Below are 15,567 nucleotides of genomic sequence, written 5' to 3' on the forward strand. Positions count from 1 at the left end.
ACTATTAACCCCTAAACCGGCACACCCGCACATTGTAATCTAACCAACGACAATATTATCCCCTAAACCGGCACACCCGCACATTGTAATCTAACCCACTACACTATTATCCTCTAAACCGGCACACCTGCACATTGTAATCTAACCCACTACACTATTATCCCCTAAACCGGCACACCCGCACATTGTAATCTAACCCACTACACTATTAACCCCTAAACTGGCACACCCACACATTGTAATCTAACCCACTACACTATTAACCCCTAAACCAGCACACCCACACATTGTAAATTAACCCACTACACAATTAACCCCTAAACTGGCACACCCGCACATTGTAATCTAACCCACTACACTATTAACCCCTAAACCGGCACACCTGCACATTGTAATCTAACCCACTACACTATTATCCCCTAAACCGGCACACCCGCACATTGTAATCTAACCCACTACACTATTATCCCCTAAACTGGCACACCCACACATTGTAATCTAACCCACTACACTATTAACCCCTAAACTGGCACACCCACACATTGTAATCTAACCCACTACACTATTAACCCCTAAACTGGCACACCCACACATTGTAATCTAACCCACTACACTATTAACCCCTAAACCAGCACACCTGCACATTGTAATCTAACCCACTACACTATTATTTCCTAAACCGGCACACCCGCACATTGTAATCTAACCCACTACACTATTATTTCCTAAACCGGCACACCCGCACATTGTAATCTAACCCACTACACTATTAACCCCTAAACCGGCACACCTGCACATTGTAATCTAACCCACTACACTATTATCCCCTAAACCGGCACACCCGCACATTGTAATCTAACCCACTACTCTATTATCCCCTAAACTGGCACACCCACACATTGTAATCTAACCCACTACACTATTAACCCCTAAACTGGCACACCCACACATTGTAATCTAACCCACTACACTATTAACCCCTAAACTGGCACACCCACACATTGTAATCTAACCCACTACACTATTAACCCCTAAACCAGCACACCTGCACATTTTAAACTAACCCACTACACAATTAACCCCTAAACTGGCACACCCGCACATTGTAAACTAACCCACTACACTATTAACCCCTAAACCGGCACACCTGCACATTGTAATCTAACCCACTACACTATTATCCCCTAAACCGGCACACCCGCACATTGTAATCTAACCCACTACACTATTATCCCCTAAACTAACACACCCGCACATTGTAAATTAACCCACTACACAATTAACCCCTAAACTGGCACACCCGCACATTGTAATCTAACCCACTACACTATTAACCCCTAAACCGGCACACCTGCACATTGTAATCTAACCCACTACACTAATAACCCCTAAACCGGCACACCCACACATTGTAATCTAACCCACTAAACTATTATCCCCTAAACCGGCACACCCGCACATTGTAATCTAACCCACTACACTATTATCCCCTAAACTGGCACACCCGCACATTGTATTTTAACCCACTACACTATTATCCCCTAAACCTGCACACCCGCACATTGTAATCTAACCCACTACACTATTATCCCCTAAACTGGCACACCCGCACATTGTATTTTAACCCACTACACTATTATCCCCTAAACCTGCACACCCGCACATTGTATTTTAACCCACTACACTATTATCCCCTAAACTGGCACACCTGCACATTGTAATCTAACCCACTACACTATTATCCCCTAATCTGGCACACCCATACATTGTAATCTAACCCACTACACTATTAACCCTTAAACCGGCACACCTGCACATTGTAATCTAACCCACTACACTATTATCCCCTAAACCGGCACACCCGCACATTGTAATCTAACCCACTACACTATTAACCCCTAAACTGGCACACCCGCACATTGTAATTTAATCCACTACACTATTATCTCCTAAACTGGCACACCCACACATTGTAATCTAACCCACTACACTATTATCCCCTAAACCGGCACACCCACACATTGTAATCTAACCCACTACACTATTAACCCCTAAACCGGCACACTTGCACATTGTAATCTAACCCACTACACTATTAACCCCTAAACCGGCACACCCGCACATTGTAATTTAATCCACTACACTATTATCTCCTAAACTGGCACACCTGCACATTGTAATCTAACCCACTACACTATTAACCCCTAAACCGGCACACCTGCACATTGTAATCTAACCCACGACACTATTATCCCCTAAACTGACACACCCGCACATTGTAATCTATCCCACTACACTATTATCTCCTAAACTGGCACACCCACACATTGTAATCTATCCCACTACACTATTATCTCCTAAACTGGCACACCTGCACATTGTAATCTAACCCACTACACTATTAACCCCTAAACTGGCACACCCGCACATTGTAATCTAACCCACTACACTATTAACCCCTAAACCGGCACACCCACACATTGTAATCTAACCCACTACACTAATAACCCCTAAACTGGCACACCCGCACATTGTAATGTAACCCACTACACTATTAACCCCTAAACTGGCACACCCACACATTGTAATCTAACCCACTACACTATTAACCCCTAAGCTGGCACACCCGCACATTGTAATCTAACCCACTACACTATTATCCCCTAAACTGGCACACCCGTGTATTGTAATCTAACCCACTACACTATTATTTCCTAAACCGGCAGACCCACACATTGTAAACTAACCCATTACACTATTAACCCCTAAACCGGCACATCCAGCACATTGTAAACGAACCCACTACACTATTAACCCCTAAACTGGCACACCCGCACATTGTAAACTAACCCACTACACTATTAACCCCTAAACCGGCACACCCGGACATTGTAATCTAACCCACTACACTATTAACCCCTAAACCGGCAGACCCACACATTGTAATCTAACCCACTACACTATTAACCCCAAAACCAGCACCCCCGCACACTGTAAACTAACCCACTACACTATTAACCCCTAAACCGGCACACCCGCACATTGTAAACAAACCCACTACACTATTAACCCCTAAACTGGCACATCCTCACATTGTAAACTAACCCACTACGCTATTAACCCCTAAACCGGCACACCAGCACATTGTAATCTAACCCACTACACTATTAACCCCTAAACCGGCACACCCACACATTGTAATCTAACCCACTACACTATTATCCCCTAAACTGGCACATCCACACATTGTAATCTAACCCACTACACTATTAACCCCTAAACCGGCACACCTGCACATTGTAATCTAACCCACTACACTATTAACCCCTAAACCGGCACACCCGCACACTGTAAACTAACCCACTACAATATTAACCCCTAAACCGGCACACCCGCACATTGTAAACAAACCCACTACACTATTAACCCCTAAACTGGCACACCCGCACATTGTAATCTAACCCACTACACTATTAACCCCTAAACCAGCACATTGTAATCTAACCCACTACACTATTAACCCCTAAACCGGCACACCCACACATTGTAATCTAACCCACTACACTATTAACCCCTAAACTGGCACACCCGCACATTGTAATCTAAACCACTACACTATTAACCCCTAAACCGGCACACCCGCACATTGTAATCTAACCCACTACACTATTAACCCCTAAACTGGCACACCCACACATTGTAATCTAACCCTCTACACTATTAACCCCTAAACTGGCACACCCGCACATTGTAATCTAACCCACTACACTATTAACCCCTAAACTGGCACACCTGCACATTGTAATCTAACCCACTACACTATTAACCCCTAAACTGGCACACCTGCACATTGTAATCTAACCCACTACACTATTAACCCCTAAACTGGCACACCTGCACATTGTAATCTAACCCACTACACTATTAACCCCTAAACTGGCACACCCGCACATTGTAATCTAACCCACTACACTATTATCCCCTAAACCGGCACACCCGCACATTGTAATCTAACCCACTACACTATTAACCCCTAAACCGGCACACCTGCACATTGTAATCTAACCCACTACACTATTAACCCCTAAACCAGCACACCCGCACATTGTAAACTAACCCACTACACTATTAACCCCTAAACTGGCACACCTGCACATTGTAATCTAACCCACTACACTATTATCCCCTAAACCGGCACACCCGCACATTGTAATCTAACCCACTACACTATTAACCCCTAAACTGGCACACCTGCACATTGTAATCTAACCCACTACACTATTAACCCCTAAACTGGCACACCCGCACATTGTAATCTAACCCACTACACTATTAACCCCTAAACCGGCACACCCGCACATTGTAATCTAACCCACTACACTATTAACCCCTAAACTGGCACACCTGCACATTGTAATCTAACCCATTACACTAATAACCCCTAAACTGGCACACCCGCACATTGTAATCTAACCCACTACACTATTAACCCTAAACTGGCACACCTGCACATTGTAATCAACCCACTACATTATTAACCCCTAAACTGGCACACCTGCACATTGTAATCTAACCCATTACACTAATAACCCCTAAACTGGCACACCCGCACATTGTAAACTAACCCACTACACTATTAACCCCTAAACTGGCACACCTGCACATTGTAATCTAACCCACTACACTATTATCCCCTAAACCGGCACACTCGCACATTGTAATCTAACCCGCACATTGTAATCTAACCCACTACACTATTAACCCCTAAACTGGCACACCTGCACATTGTAATCTAACCCATTACACTAATAACCCCTAAACTGGCACACCCACACATTGTAATCTAACCCACTACACTATTAACCCCTAAACCGGCACACCCACACATTGTAACCTAAACCACTACACTATTATCCCCTAAACCGGCACACCCGCACATTGTAATCTAACCCACTACACTATTAACCCCTAAACTGGCACACCAGCACATTGTAATCTAACCCACTACACTATTATCCCCTAAACTGGCACACCCGCACATTGTAATCTAACCCACTACACTATTAACCCCTAAACCGGCACACCTGCACATTGTAATCTAACCCACTACACTAATATCCCCTAAACCGGCACACCCACACATTGTAATCTAACCCACTACACTATTATCCCCTAAACTGGCACACCCACACATTGTAATCTAACCCACTACACTATTATCCCCTAAACCCGTACACCCGCACATTGTAATCTAACCCACTACACTATTATTTCCTAAACCGGCACACCCGCACATTGTAATCTAACCCACTACACTATTAACCCCTAAACTGGCACACCCACACATTGTAATCTAACCCACTACACTATTAACCCCTAAAATGGCACACCCACACATTGTAATCTAACCCACTACACTATTATCCCCTAAACTGGCACACCCGCACATTGTAATCTAACCCACTACACTATTAACCCCTAAACTGGCACACCCGCACATTGTAATCTAACCCACTACACTATTAACCCCTAAACTGGCACACCCGCACATTGTAATCTAACCCACTACACTATTATCCCCTAAACTGGCACACCCGCACATTGTAATCTAACCCACTACACTATTAACCCCTAAACTGGCACACCCGCACATTGTAAACTAACCCACTACACTAATAACCCCTAAACTGGCACACCCGCACATTGTAATCTAACCCACTACACTATTAACCCCTAAACCGGCACACCCACACATTGTAATCTAACCCACTACACTATTAACCCCTAAACCGGCACACCCGCACATTGTAATCTAACCCACTACACTATTAACCCCTAAACTGGCACACCAGCACATTGTAATCTAACCCACTACACTATTAACCCCTAAATCGGCACACCCGCACATTGTAATCTAACCCACTACACTATTAACCCCTAAACCGGCACACCTGCACATTGTAATCTAACCCACTACACTATTAATCCCTAAACTGGCACACCCGCACATTGTAATCTAACCCACTACACTATTAACCCCTAAACTGGCACACCTGCACATTGTAATCTAACCCACTACACTATTAACCCCTAAACTGGCACACCTGCACATTGTAATCTAACCCACTACACTATTAACCCCTAAACTGGCACACCCGCACATTGTAATCTAACCCACTACACTATTATCCCCTAAACTGGCACACCTGCACATTGTAATCTAACCCACTACACTATTAACCCCTAAACCGGCACACCCACACATTGTAATCTAACCCACTACACTATTAACCCCTAAACCGGCACACCTGCACATTGTAATCTAACCCACTACACTATTAACCCCTAAACTGGCACACCCGCACATTGTAATCTAACCCACTACACTATTAACCCCTAAACTGGCACACCTGCACATTGTAATCTAACCCACTACACTATTATCCCCTAAACCTGCACACCCGCACATTGTAAACTAACCCACTACACTATTAACCCCTAAACCTGCACACCTGAACATTGTAATCTAACCCACTACACTATTATCCCCTAAACCTGCACACCTGAACATTGTAATCTAACCCACTACACTATTAACCCTTAAACTGGCACACCTGCACATTGTAATCTAACCCACTACACTATTATCCCCTAAACCTGGACACCCGCACATTGTAAACTAACCCACTACACTATTAACCCCTAAACCTGCACACCTGAACATTGTAATCTAACCCACTACACTATTATCCCCTAAACCTGCACACCTGAACATTGTAATCTAACCCATTACACTATTATCTCCTAAACCGGCACACCCGCACATTGTAATCTAACCCACTACACTATTAACTCCTAAACCAGCACATTGTAATCTAACCCACTACACTATTATCCCCTAAACCGGCACACCCACACATTGTAATCTAACCCACTACACTATAATCCCCCAAACTGGCACACCCGCACATTGTAATCTAACCCACTACACTATTAACCCCTAAACCGGCTGTGACAGACCCTTCTGTCAGGACTGAAGGAGTTAACTGTGTTCAGCTTTAAGACTTTAAGAAGCTAATTTCTAAAGACAGGTTTGCTGGCCTTGGCTATTGTGTACTGTCATTAAAGTTAGTGATAAACAGTCCATTGTTTAATCACCCTCAGAGAGAAAACGCCTAAGTGATAAGAAGAGCCAAGAGTGTCTTGTGGTTGAAGTGTTTAAGAAATATAATTCTACTGTATCATGTAAAAGGGCGCTTTTCCCTTTTATCTAATGTACAACATTCTTTCAACCCCCATCTGGGGGGGGTCTGACCTGCATAAATACTGGGCATATGGCCCTTAATAAAGTACACTTTTGTTTTACCTTGAATGTGGAGCCTGGTCTCATGTTTGAGGGAAATACTGGCTGGGTTGGGAATTGCTGATTTCCTATGCAGGACATTGTTCATCTGGTGTTAACCCTTGGTACACTGTTGGTACCGTAACACCGGCACACCCGCACATTGTAATCTAACCCACTACACTATTATCCCCTAAACCGGCACACCTGCACATTGTAATCTAACCCACTACACTATTAACCCCTAAACCGGCACACCCGCACATTGTAATCTAACCCACTACACTATTAACCCCTAAACCGGCACACCTGCACATTGTAATCTAACCCACTACACTATTAACCCCTAAACTGGCACACCCGCACATTGTAATCTAACCCACTACACTATTAACCCCTAAACTGGCACACCTGCACATTGTAATCTAACCCACTACACTAATAACCCCTAAACTGGCACACCTGCACATTGTAATCTAACCCACTACACTATTAACCCCTAAACTGGCACACCCGCACATTGTAATCTAACCCACTACACTATTATCCCCTAAACTGGCACACCTGCACATTGTAATCTAACCCACTACACTATTAACCCCTAAACCGGCACACCCACACATTGTAATCTAACCCACTACACTATTAACCCCTAAACCGGCACACCTGCACATTGTAATCTAACCCACTACACTATTAACCCCTAAACTGGCACACCCGCACATTGTAATCTAACCCACTACACTATTAACCCCTAAACTGGCACACCTGCACATTGTAATCTAACCCACTACACTATTATCCCCTAAACTGGCACACCCGCACATTGTAAACTAACCCACTACACTATTAACCCCTAAACCTGCACACCTGAACATTGTAATCTAACCCACTACACTATTATCCCCTAAACCTGCACACCTGAACATTGTAATCTAACCCACTACACTATTAACCCTTAAACTGGCACACCTGCACATTGTAATCTAACCCACTACACTATTATCCCCTAAACCTGGACACCCGCACATTGTAAACTAACCCACTACACTATTAACCCCTAAACCTGCACACCTGAACATTGTAATCTAACCCACTACACTATTATCCCCTAAACCTGCACACCTGAACATTGTAATCTAACCCATTACACTATTATCTCCTAAACCGGCACACCCGCACATTGTAATCTAACCCACTACACTATTAACCCCTAAACCAGCACATTGTAATCTAACCCACTACACTATTATCCCCTAAACCGGCACACCCACACATTGTAATCTAACCCACTACACTATTAACCCCTAAACTGGCACACCCGCACATTGTAATCTAACCCACTACACTATTAACCCCTAAACCGGCTGTGACAGACCCTTCTGTCAGGACTGAAGGAGTTAACTGTGTTCAGCTTTAAGACTTTAAGAAGCTAATTTCTAAAGACAGGTTTGCTGGCCTTGGCTATTGTGTACTGTCATTAAAGTTAGTGATAAACAGTCCATTGTTTAATCACCCTCAGAGAGAAAACGCCTAAGTGATAAGAAGAGCCAAGAGTGTCTTGTGGTTGAAGTGTTTAAGAAATATAATTCTACTGTATCATGTAAAAGGGCGCTTTTCCCTTTTATCTAATGTACAACATTCTTTCAACCCCCATCTGGGGGGGGTCTGACCTGCATAAATACTGGGCATATGGCCCTTAATAAAGTACACTTTTGTTTTACCTTGAATGTGGAGCCTGGTCTCATGTTTGAGGGAAATACTGGCTGGGTTGGGAATTGCTGATTTCCTATGCAGGACATTGTTCATCTGGTGTTAACCCTTGGTACACTGTTGGTACCGTAACACCGGCACACCCGCACATTGTAATCTAACCCACTACACTATTATCCCCTAAACCGGCACACCTGCACATTGTAATCTAACCCACTACACTATTAACCCCTAAACCGGCACACCCGCACATTGTAATCTAACCCACTACACTATTATCCCCTAAACTGGCACACCCGCACGTTGCAATCTAACCCACTACACTATTAACCCCTAAACTGGCACACCCGCACATTGTAATCTAACCCACTACACTATTAACCCCTAAACCGGCACACCTGCACATTGTAATCTAACCCACTACACTAATAACCCCTAAACTGGCACACCTGCACATTGTAATCTAACCCACTACATTATTAACCCCTAAACTGGCACACCTGCACATTGTAATCTAACCCACTACACTATTAACCCCTAAACTGGCACACCCGCACATTATAATCTAACCCACTACACTATTAACCCCTAAACTGGCACACCCGCACATTGTAATCTAACCCACTACACTATTAACCCCTAAACTGGCACACCCGCACATTGTAATCTAACCCACTACACTATTAACCCCTAAACTGGCACACCTGCACATTGTAATCTAACCCACTACACTATTAACCCCTAAACTGGCACACCCGCACATTGTAATCTAACCCACTACATTATTAACCCCTAAACTGGCACAGCCGCACATTGTAATCTAACCCACTACACTATTAACCCCTAAACTGACACACCCACACATTGTAATCTAACCCACTTCACTATTATTCCCTAAACCGGCACACCCGCACATTGTAATCTAACCCACTACACTATTATTTCCTAAACCGGCACACCCGCACATTGTAATCTAACCCACTACACTATTAACCCCTAAACTGGCACACCCACACATTGTAATCTAACCCACTACACTATTAACCTCTAAACTGCCACAACCCCCACCACAAAGTAACCCACTACGCTATTAACCCCTAAACCGTCACGACCCCCACCACAAAGTATCCCACTACACTATGAACCCCTAAACTGCCACAACCCCAACGGCAAAGTAGCCCACTACACTTTTACCACTAAAATGCCACAACCTCCCCGCAAAGCTGGCAACTACACTATTAACCCCTAAACCGCCACAACCCCCACCACAATGTAACCTACTGACATCAATCCCCCGGTAACAACACCCCCTAAGAGCAGAAGTCGGAATTAGCGTGACAGCAGGAGGGGTAATTTCGCTCCACTCGTACTCTAGCCTTCTGTGTGGGTATGGCACATTTCACATGATAAATACTATGTTAAACACACTAAAACCCTTTTTATTGCAATCAATTAAACACTCTGACATTTGCATTTGAAATATCATTCTTTAGTTCTTTTTTTTACTAAGACAGGAATTAATTGGACTGGAATATAGCTGACAAATTAAATGTTTAGTTGGATTTTGTGCATTGTGCTGTGAACAATTACTGGGTTTTCTAACAAAAATCCCACAAAATCACCAACAAATGTATGTGCACAGATATTAAGATGGCAACTTACCAAGAAAGCAACTTCACTCAGCTTTTGTATCCATTCATTGGCGAGTGTGGGCTCTGCAGAGAGTAGTATTGTTTTGTCATTTGTTTCTATAGTGAAAGCCACCATGTTTTCCTTCGCTCCACTCTCTGCTGTTGTAAGTTTAACACATATACACTCTGCCAGACGAACAATCTTGCGGTCATTTGTACGGCGAGTGAACGTCTTGTCTCCAGTGACTGTGCCATCCTTCCAGTCATAAAACTCTAAGCGTGCCACCCCAAATGGCGAGTCTGGGTACAAAATGGCATAACAGCGCTTCCACTTCTATTAGACAAGAGAACACAATGTTACACATGCAACAATGCATGGCACTTTACACAAAACAATAATGATAGATGCTACACACAACCAAAGCACTATAGAAAATACCAAAGTACAAAGTGATATATCCTATATGGGAGCATGGAATACTTATCACTCTAAAGCTCTCTGCTCAGGTGTGATGATCTAAAGCTCTCTGCTCAGGCGAGATTACCTAAAGCTCTCTGCTCTGGTGAGATGATCTAAAGCTCTCTGCTCAGGTGAGATGATCTAAAGCTCTCTGCTCAGGCGAGATTACCTAAAGCTCTCTGCTCATGTGAGATGATCTAAAGCTCTCTGCTCAGGCGAGATTACCTAAAGCTCTCTGCTCAGGCGAGATTACCTAAAGCTCTCTGCTCATGTGAGATGATCTAAAGCTCTCTGCTCAGGTGAGATGATCTAAAGCTCTCTGCTCTGGTGAGATGATCTATAACTCTGTGCTCAGGTGAGATGAACTAAAGCTCTGTGCTCAGGTGAGATGATCTAAAGCTCTCTGCTCAGGTGAGATGATCTAAAGCTCTCTGCTCAGGTGAGATGATCTAAAGCTCTCTGCTCAGGTGAGATGACCTAAAGCTCTCTGCTCAGGTGAGATGATCTAAAGCTCTCTGCTCAGGTGAGATGACCTAAAGCTCTCTGCTCTGGTGAGATGATCTAAAGCTCTGTGCTCAGGTGAGATGATCTAAAGCTCTCTGCTCAGGTGAGATGATCTAAAGCTCTCTGCTCTGGTGAGATGATCTAAAGCTCTGTGCTCAGGTGAGATGATCTAAAGCTCTCTGCTCAGGTGAGATGATCTAAAGCTCTCTGCTCAGGTGAGATGATCTAAAGCTCTCTGCTCAGGTGAGATGATCTGAAGCTCTGTGCTCAGGTGAGATGATCTATAGCTCTCTGCTCAGGTGAGATGACCTAAAGCTCTCTGCTCAAGTGAGATGATCTAAAGCTCTGTGCTCAGGTGAGATGATCTAAAGCTCTCTGCTCAGGTGTGATGATCTAAAGCTCTCTGCTCAGGCGAGATTACCTAAAGCTCTCTGCTCTGGTGAGATGATCTAAAGCTCTCTGCTCAGGCGAGATTACCTAAAGCTCTCTGCTCTGGTGAGATGATCTAAAGCTCTGTGCTCAGGTGAGATGATCTAAAGCTCTCTGCTCAGGTTAGATTACCTAAAGCTCTCTGCTCTGGTGAGATGATCTAAAGCTCTCTGCTCAGGTGAGATGATCTAAAGCTCTCTGCTCAGGTGAGATGACCTAAAGCTCTCTGCTCTGGTGAGATGATCTAAAGCTCTGTGCTCAGGTGAGATGATCTAAAGCTCTCTGCTCAGGTGAGATGATCTATAGCTCTGTGCTCAGGTGAGATGATCTAAAGCTCTCTGCTCAGGTGAGATGATCTAAAGCTCTCTGCTCAGGTGAGATGATCTAAAGCTCTGTGCTCAGGTGAGATGATCTAAAGCTCTCTGCTCAGGTGAGATGATCTAAAGCTCTCTGCTCAGGCGAGATTACCTAAAGCTCTCTGCTCTGGTGAGATGATCTAAAGCTCTCTGCTCAGGCGAGATTACCTAAAGCTCTCTGCTCTGGTGAGATGATCTAAAGCTCTGTGCTCAGGTGAGATGATCTAAAGCTCTCTGCTCAGGTGAGATTACCTAAAGCTCTCTGCTCTGGTGAGATGATCTAAAGATCTCTGCTCAGGTGAGATGATCTAAAGCTCTGTGCTCAGGTGAGATGATCTAAAGCTCTCTGCTCAGGTGAGATGACCTAAAGCTCTCTGCTCAGGTGAGATGATCTAAAGCTCTCTGCTCATGTGAGATGATCTAAAGCTCTCTGGTGAGATGATCTAAAGCTCTCTGCTCAGGTGAGATGATCTAAAGCTCTCTGCTCAGGTGAGATGACCTAAAGCTCTCTGCTCTGGTGAGATGATCTAAAGCTCTCTGCTCATGTGAGATGATCTAAAGCTCTCTGCTCAGGTGTGATGATCTAAAGCTCTCTGCTCAGGTGAGATGACCTAAAGCTCTCTGCTCAGGTGTGATGATCTAAAGCTCTCTGCTCAGGCGAGATTACCTAAAGCTCTCTGCTCTGGTGAGATGATCTAAAGCTCTCTGCTCAGGTGAGATGATCTAAAGCTCTCTGGTGAGATGATCTAAAGCTCTTTGCTCAGATGAGATAAACTAAAGCTCTCTGCTCAGGTGAGATGATCTAAAGCTCTCTGCTCAGGCGAGATTACCTAAAGCTCTCTGCTCAGGTGAGATGACCTAAAGCTCTCTGCTCTGGTGAGATGATCTAAAGCTCTCTGCTCATGTGAGATGATCTAAAGCTCTCTGCTCAGGTGTGATGATCTAAAGCTCTCTGCTCAGGTGAGATGACCTAAAGCTCTCTGCTCAGGTGTGATGATCTAAAGCTCTCTGCTCAGGCGAGATTACCTAAAGCTCTCTGCTCTGGTGAGATGATCTAAAGCTTTCTGCTCAGGTGAGATGATCTAAAGCTCTCTGGTGAGATGATCTAAAGCTCTTTGCTCAGATGAGATGAACTAAAGCTCTCTGCTCAGGTGAGATGATCTAAAGCTCTCTGCTCAGGCGAGATTACCTAAAGCTCTCTGCTCAGGTGAGATGATCTAAATCTCTCTGCTCTGGTGAGATGATCTAAAGCTCTCTGCTCATGTGAGATGATCTAAAGCTCTCTGCTCAGGTGAGATGATCTAAAGCTCTCTGCTCATGTGAGATAATCTAAAGCTCTCTGCTCAGGTGAGATGATCTAAAGCTCTGTGCTCAGGTGAGATGAACTAAAGCTATCTGCTCAGGTGAGATGATCTAAAGCTCTGTGCTCAGATGAGATGACCTAAAGCTCTCTGCTCAGGTGAGATAATCTAAAGCTCTCTGCTCAGGTGAGATGATCTAAAGCTCTCTGCTCAGGTGAGATGATCTAAAGCTCTCTGCTCAGGTGAGATGAACTAAAGCTCTGTGCTCAGGTGAGATGACCTAAAGCTCTCTGCTCAGGTGAGATGATCTAAAGCTCTCTGCTCAGGTGAGATGATCTAAAGCTCTCTGCTCAGGTGAGATGAACTAAAGCTCTCTGCTCAGGTGAGATGAACTAAAGCTCTCTGCTCAGGTGAGATGATCTAAAGCTCTGTGCTCAGGTGAGATGATCTAAAGCTTTCTGCTTAGGTGAGAGGACCTAAAGCTCTCTGCTCAGGTGAGATGAACTAAAGCTCTCTGTTCAGGTGACATGATCTAAATCTCTCTGCTCAGGTGAGATGATCTAAAGCTCTGTGCTCAGGTGAGATGATCTAATGTTCTCTGCTCAGGTGAGATGATCTAAAGCTCTCTGCTCAGGTGAGATGATCTAAAGCTCTGTGCTCAGGTGAGATGATCTAAAGCTCTCTGCTCTGGTGAAATGATCTAAAGCTCTCTGCTCTGGTGAGATGATCTAAAGCTCTCTGCTCAGGTGAGATGATCTAAAGCTCTGTGCTCAGGTGAGATGATCTAAAGCTCTCTGCTCTGGTGAGATGATCTAAAGCTCTCTGCTCAGGTGAGATGACCTAAAGCTCTCTGCTCTGGTGAGATGATCTAAAGCTCTCTGCTCAGGTGAGATGACCTAAAGCTCTCTGCTCAGGTGAGATGATCTATAGCTCTGTGCTCTGGTGAGATGATCTATAGCTCTGTGCTCAGGTGAGATGATCTAAAGCTCTCTGCTCAGGTGAGATGATCTAAAGCTCTGTGCTCAGGTGAGATGATCTAAAGCTCTATGCTCAGGTGAGATGATCTAATGTTCTCTGCTCAGGTGAGATGATCTAAAGCTCTCTGCTCAGGTGAGATGATCTAAAGCTCTGTGCTCAGGTGAGATGACCTAAAGCTCTGTGCTCAGGTGAGGTGATCTAAAGCTCTCTGCTCTGGTGAGATGATCTAAAGCTCTCTGCTCAGGTGAGATGACCTAAAGCTCTCTGCTCAGGTGAGATGATCTATAGCTCTGTGCTCTGGTGAGATGATCTATAGCTCTGTGCTCAGGTGAGATGATCTAAAGCTCTCTGCTCAGGTGAGATGATCTAAAGCTCTGTGCTCAGGTGAGATGATCTAAAGCTCTATGCTCAGGTGAGATGATCTAATGTTCTCTGCTCAAATGAGATGATCTAAAGCTCTCTGCTCAGGTGAGATGATCTAAAGCTCTGTGCTCAGGTTAGATGACCTAAAGCTCTGTGCTCAGGTGAGATGATCTAAAGCTCTCTGCTCTGGTGAGATGATCTAAAGCTCTCTGCTCAGGTGAGATGATCTAAAGCTCTCTGCTCAGGTGAGATGATCTAAAGCTCTCTGCTCAGGTGAGATGACCTAAAGCTCTGTGCTCAGGTGAGATGATCTAAAGCTCTCTGCTCTGGTGAGATGATCTAAAGCTCTCTGCTCTGGTGAGATGATCTAAAGCTCTGTGCTCAGGTGAGATGATCTAAAGCTCTGTGCTCAGGTGAGATGATCTAAAGCTCTCTGCTCTGGTTAGATGATCTAAAGCTCTCTGCTAAGGTAAGATGACCTAAAGCTCTC

At 44.4% G+C, this 15,567-nt stretch overlaps 1 protein-coding gene across 1 annotated transcript in view; it reads right to left on the reverse strand.

The window, feature by feature from the left end:
- Positions 1-15,567, reverse strand: part of DOK1 (docking protein 1) — a 173,079-nt gene that overhangs the window by 100,873 nt on the left and 56,639 nt on the right. The window contains exon 3 of the mRNA XM_053704417.1: positions 10,718-11,020. Within this exon, the coding sequence (XP_053560392.1) occupies positions 10,718-11,020 (303 nt within the window). The remainder of the gene's footprint in view (positions 1-10,717; positions 11,021-15,567) is intronic.

Source organism: Bombina bombina, chromosome 2 (assembly GCF_027579735.1).
Source record: "Bombina bombina isolate aBomBom1 chromosome 2, aBomBom1.pri, whole genome shotgun sequence".
In the NCBI taxonomy this organism is placed as follows: domain Eukaryota; kingdom Metazoa; phylum Chordata; class Amphibia; order Anura; family Bombinatoridae; genus Bombina; species Bombina bombina.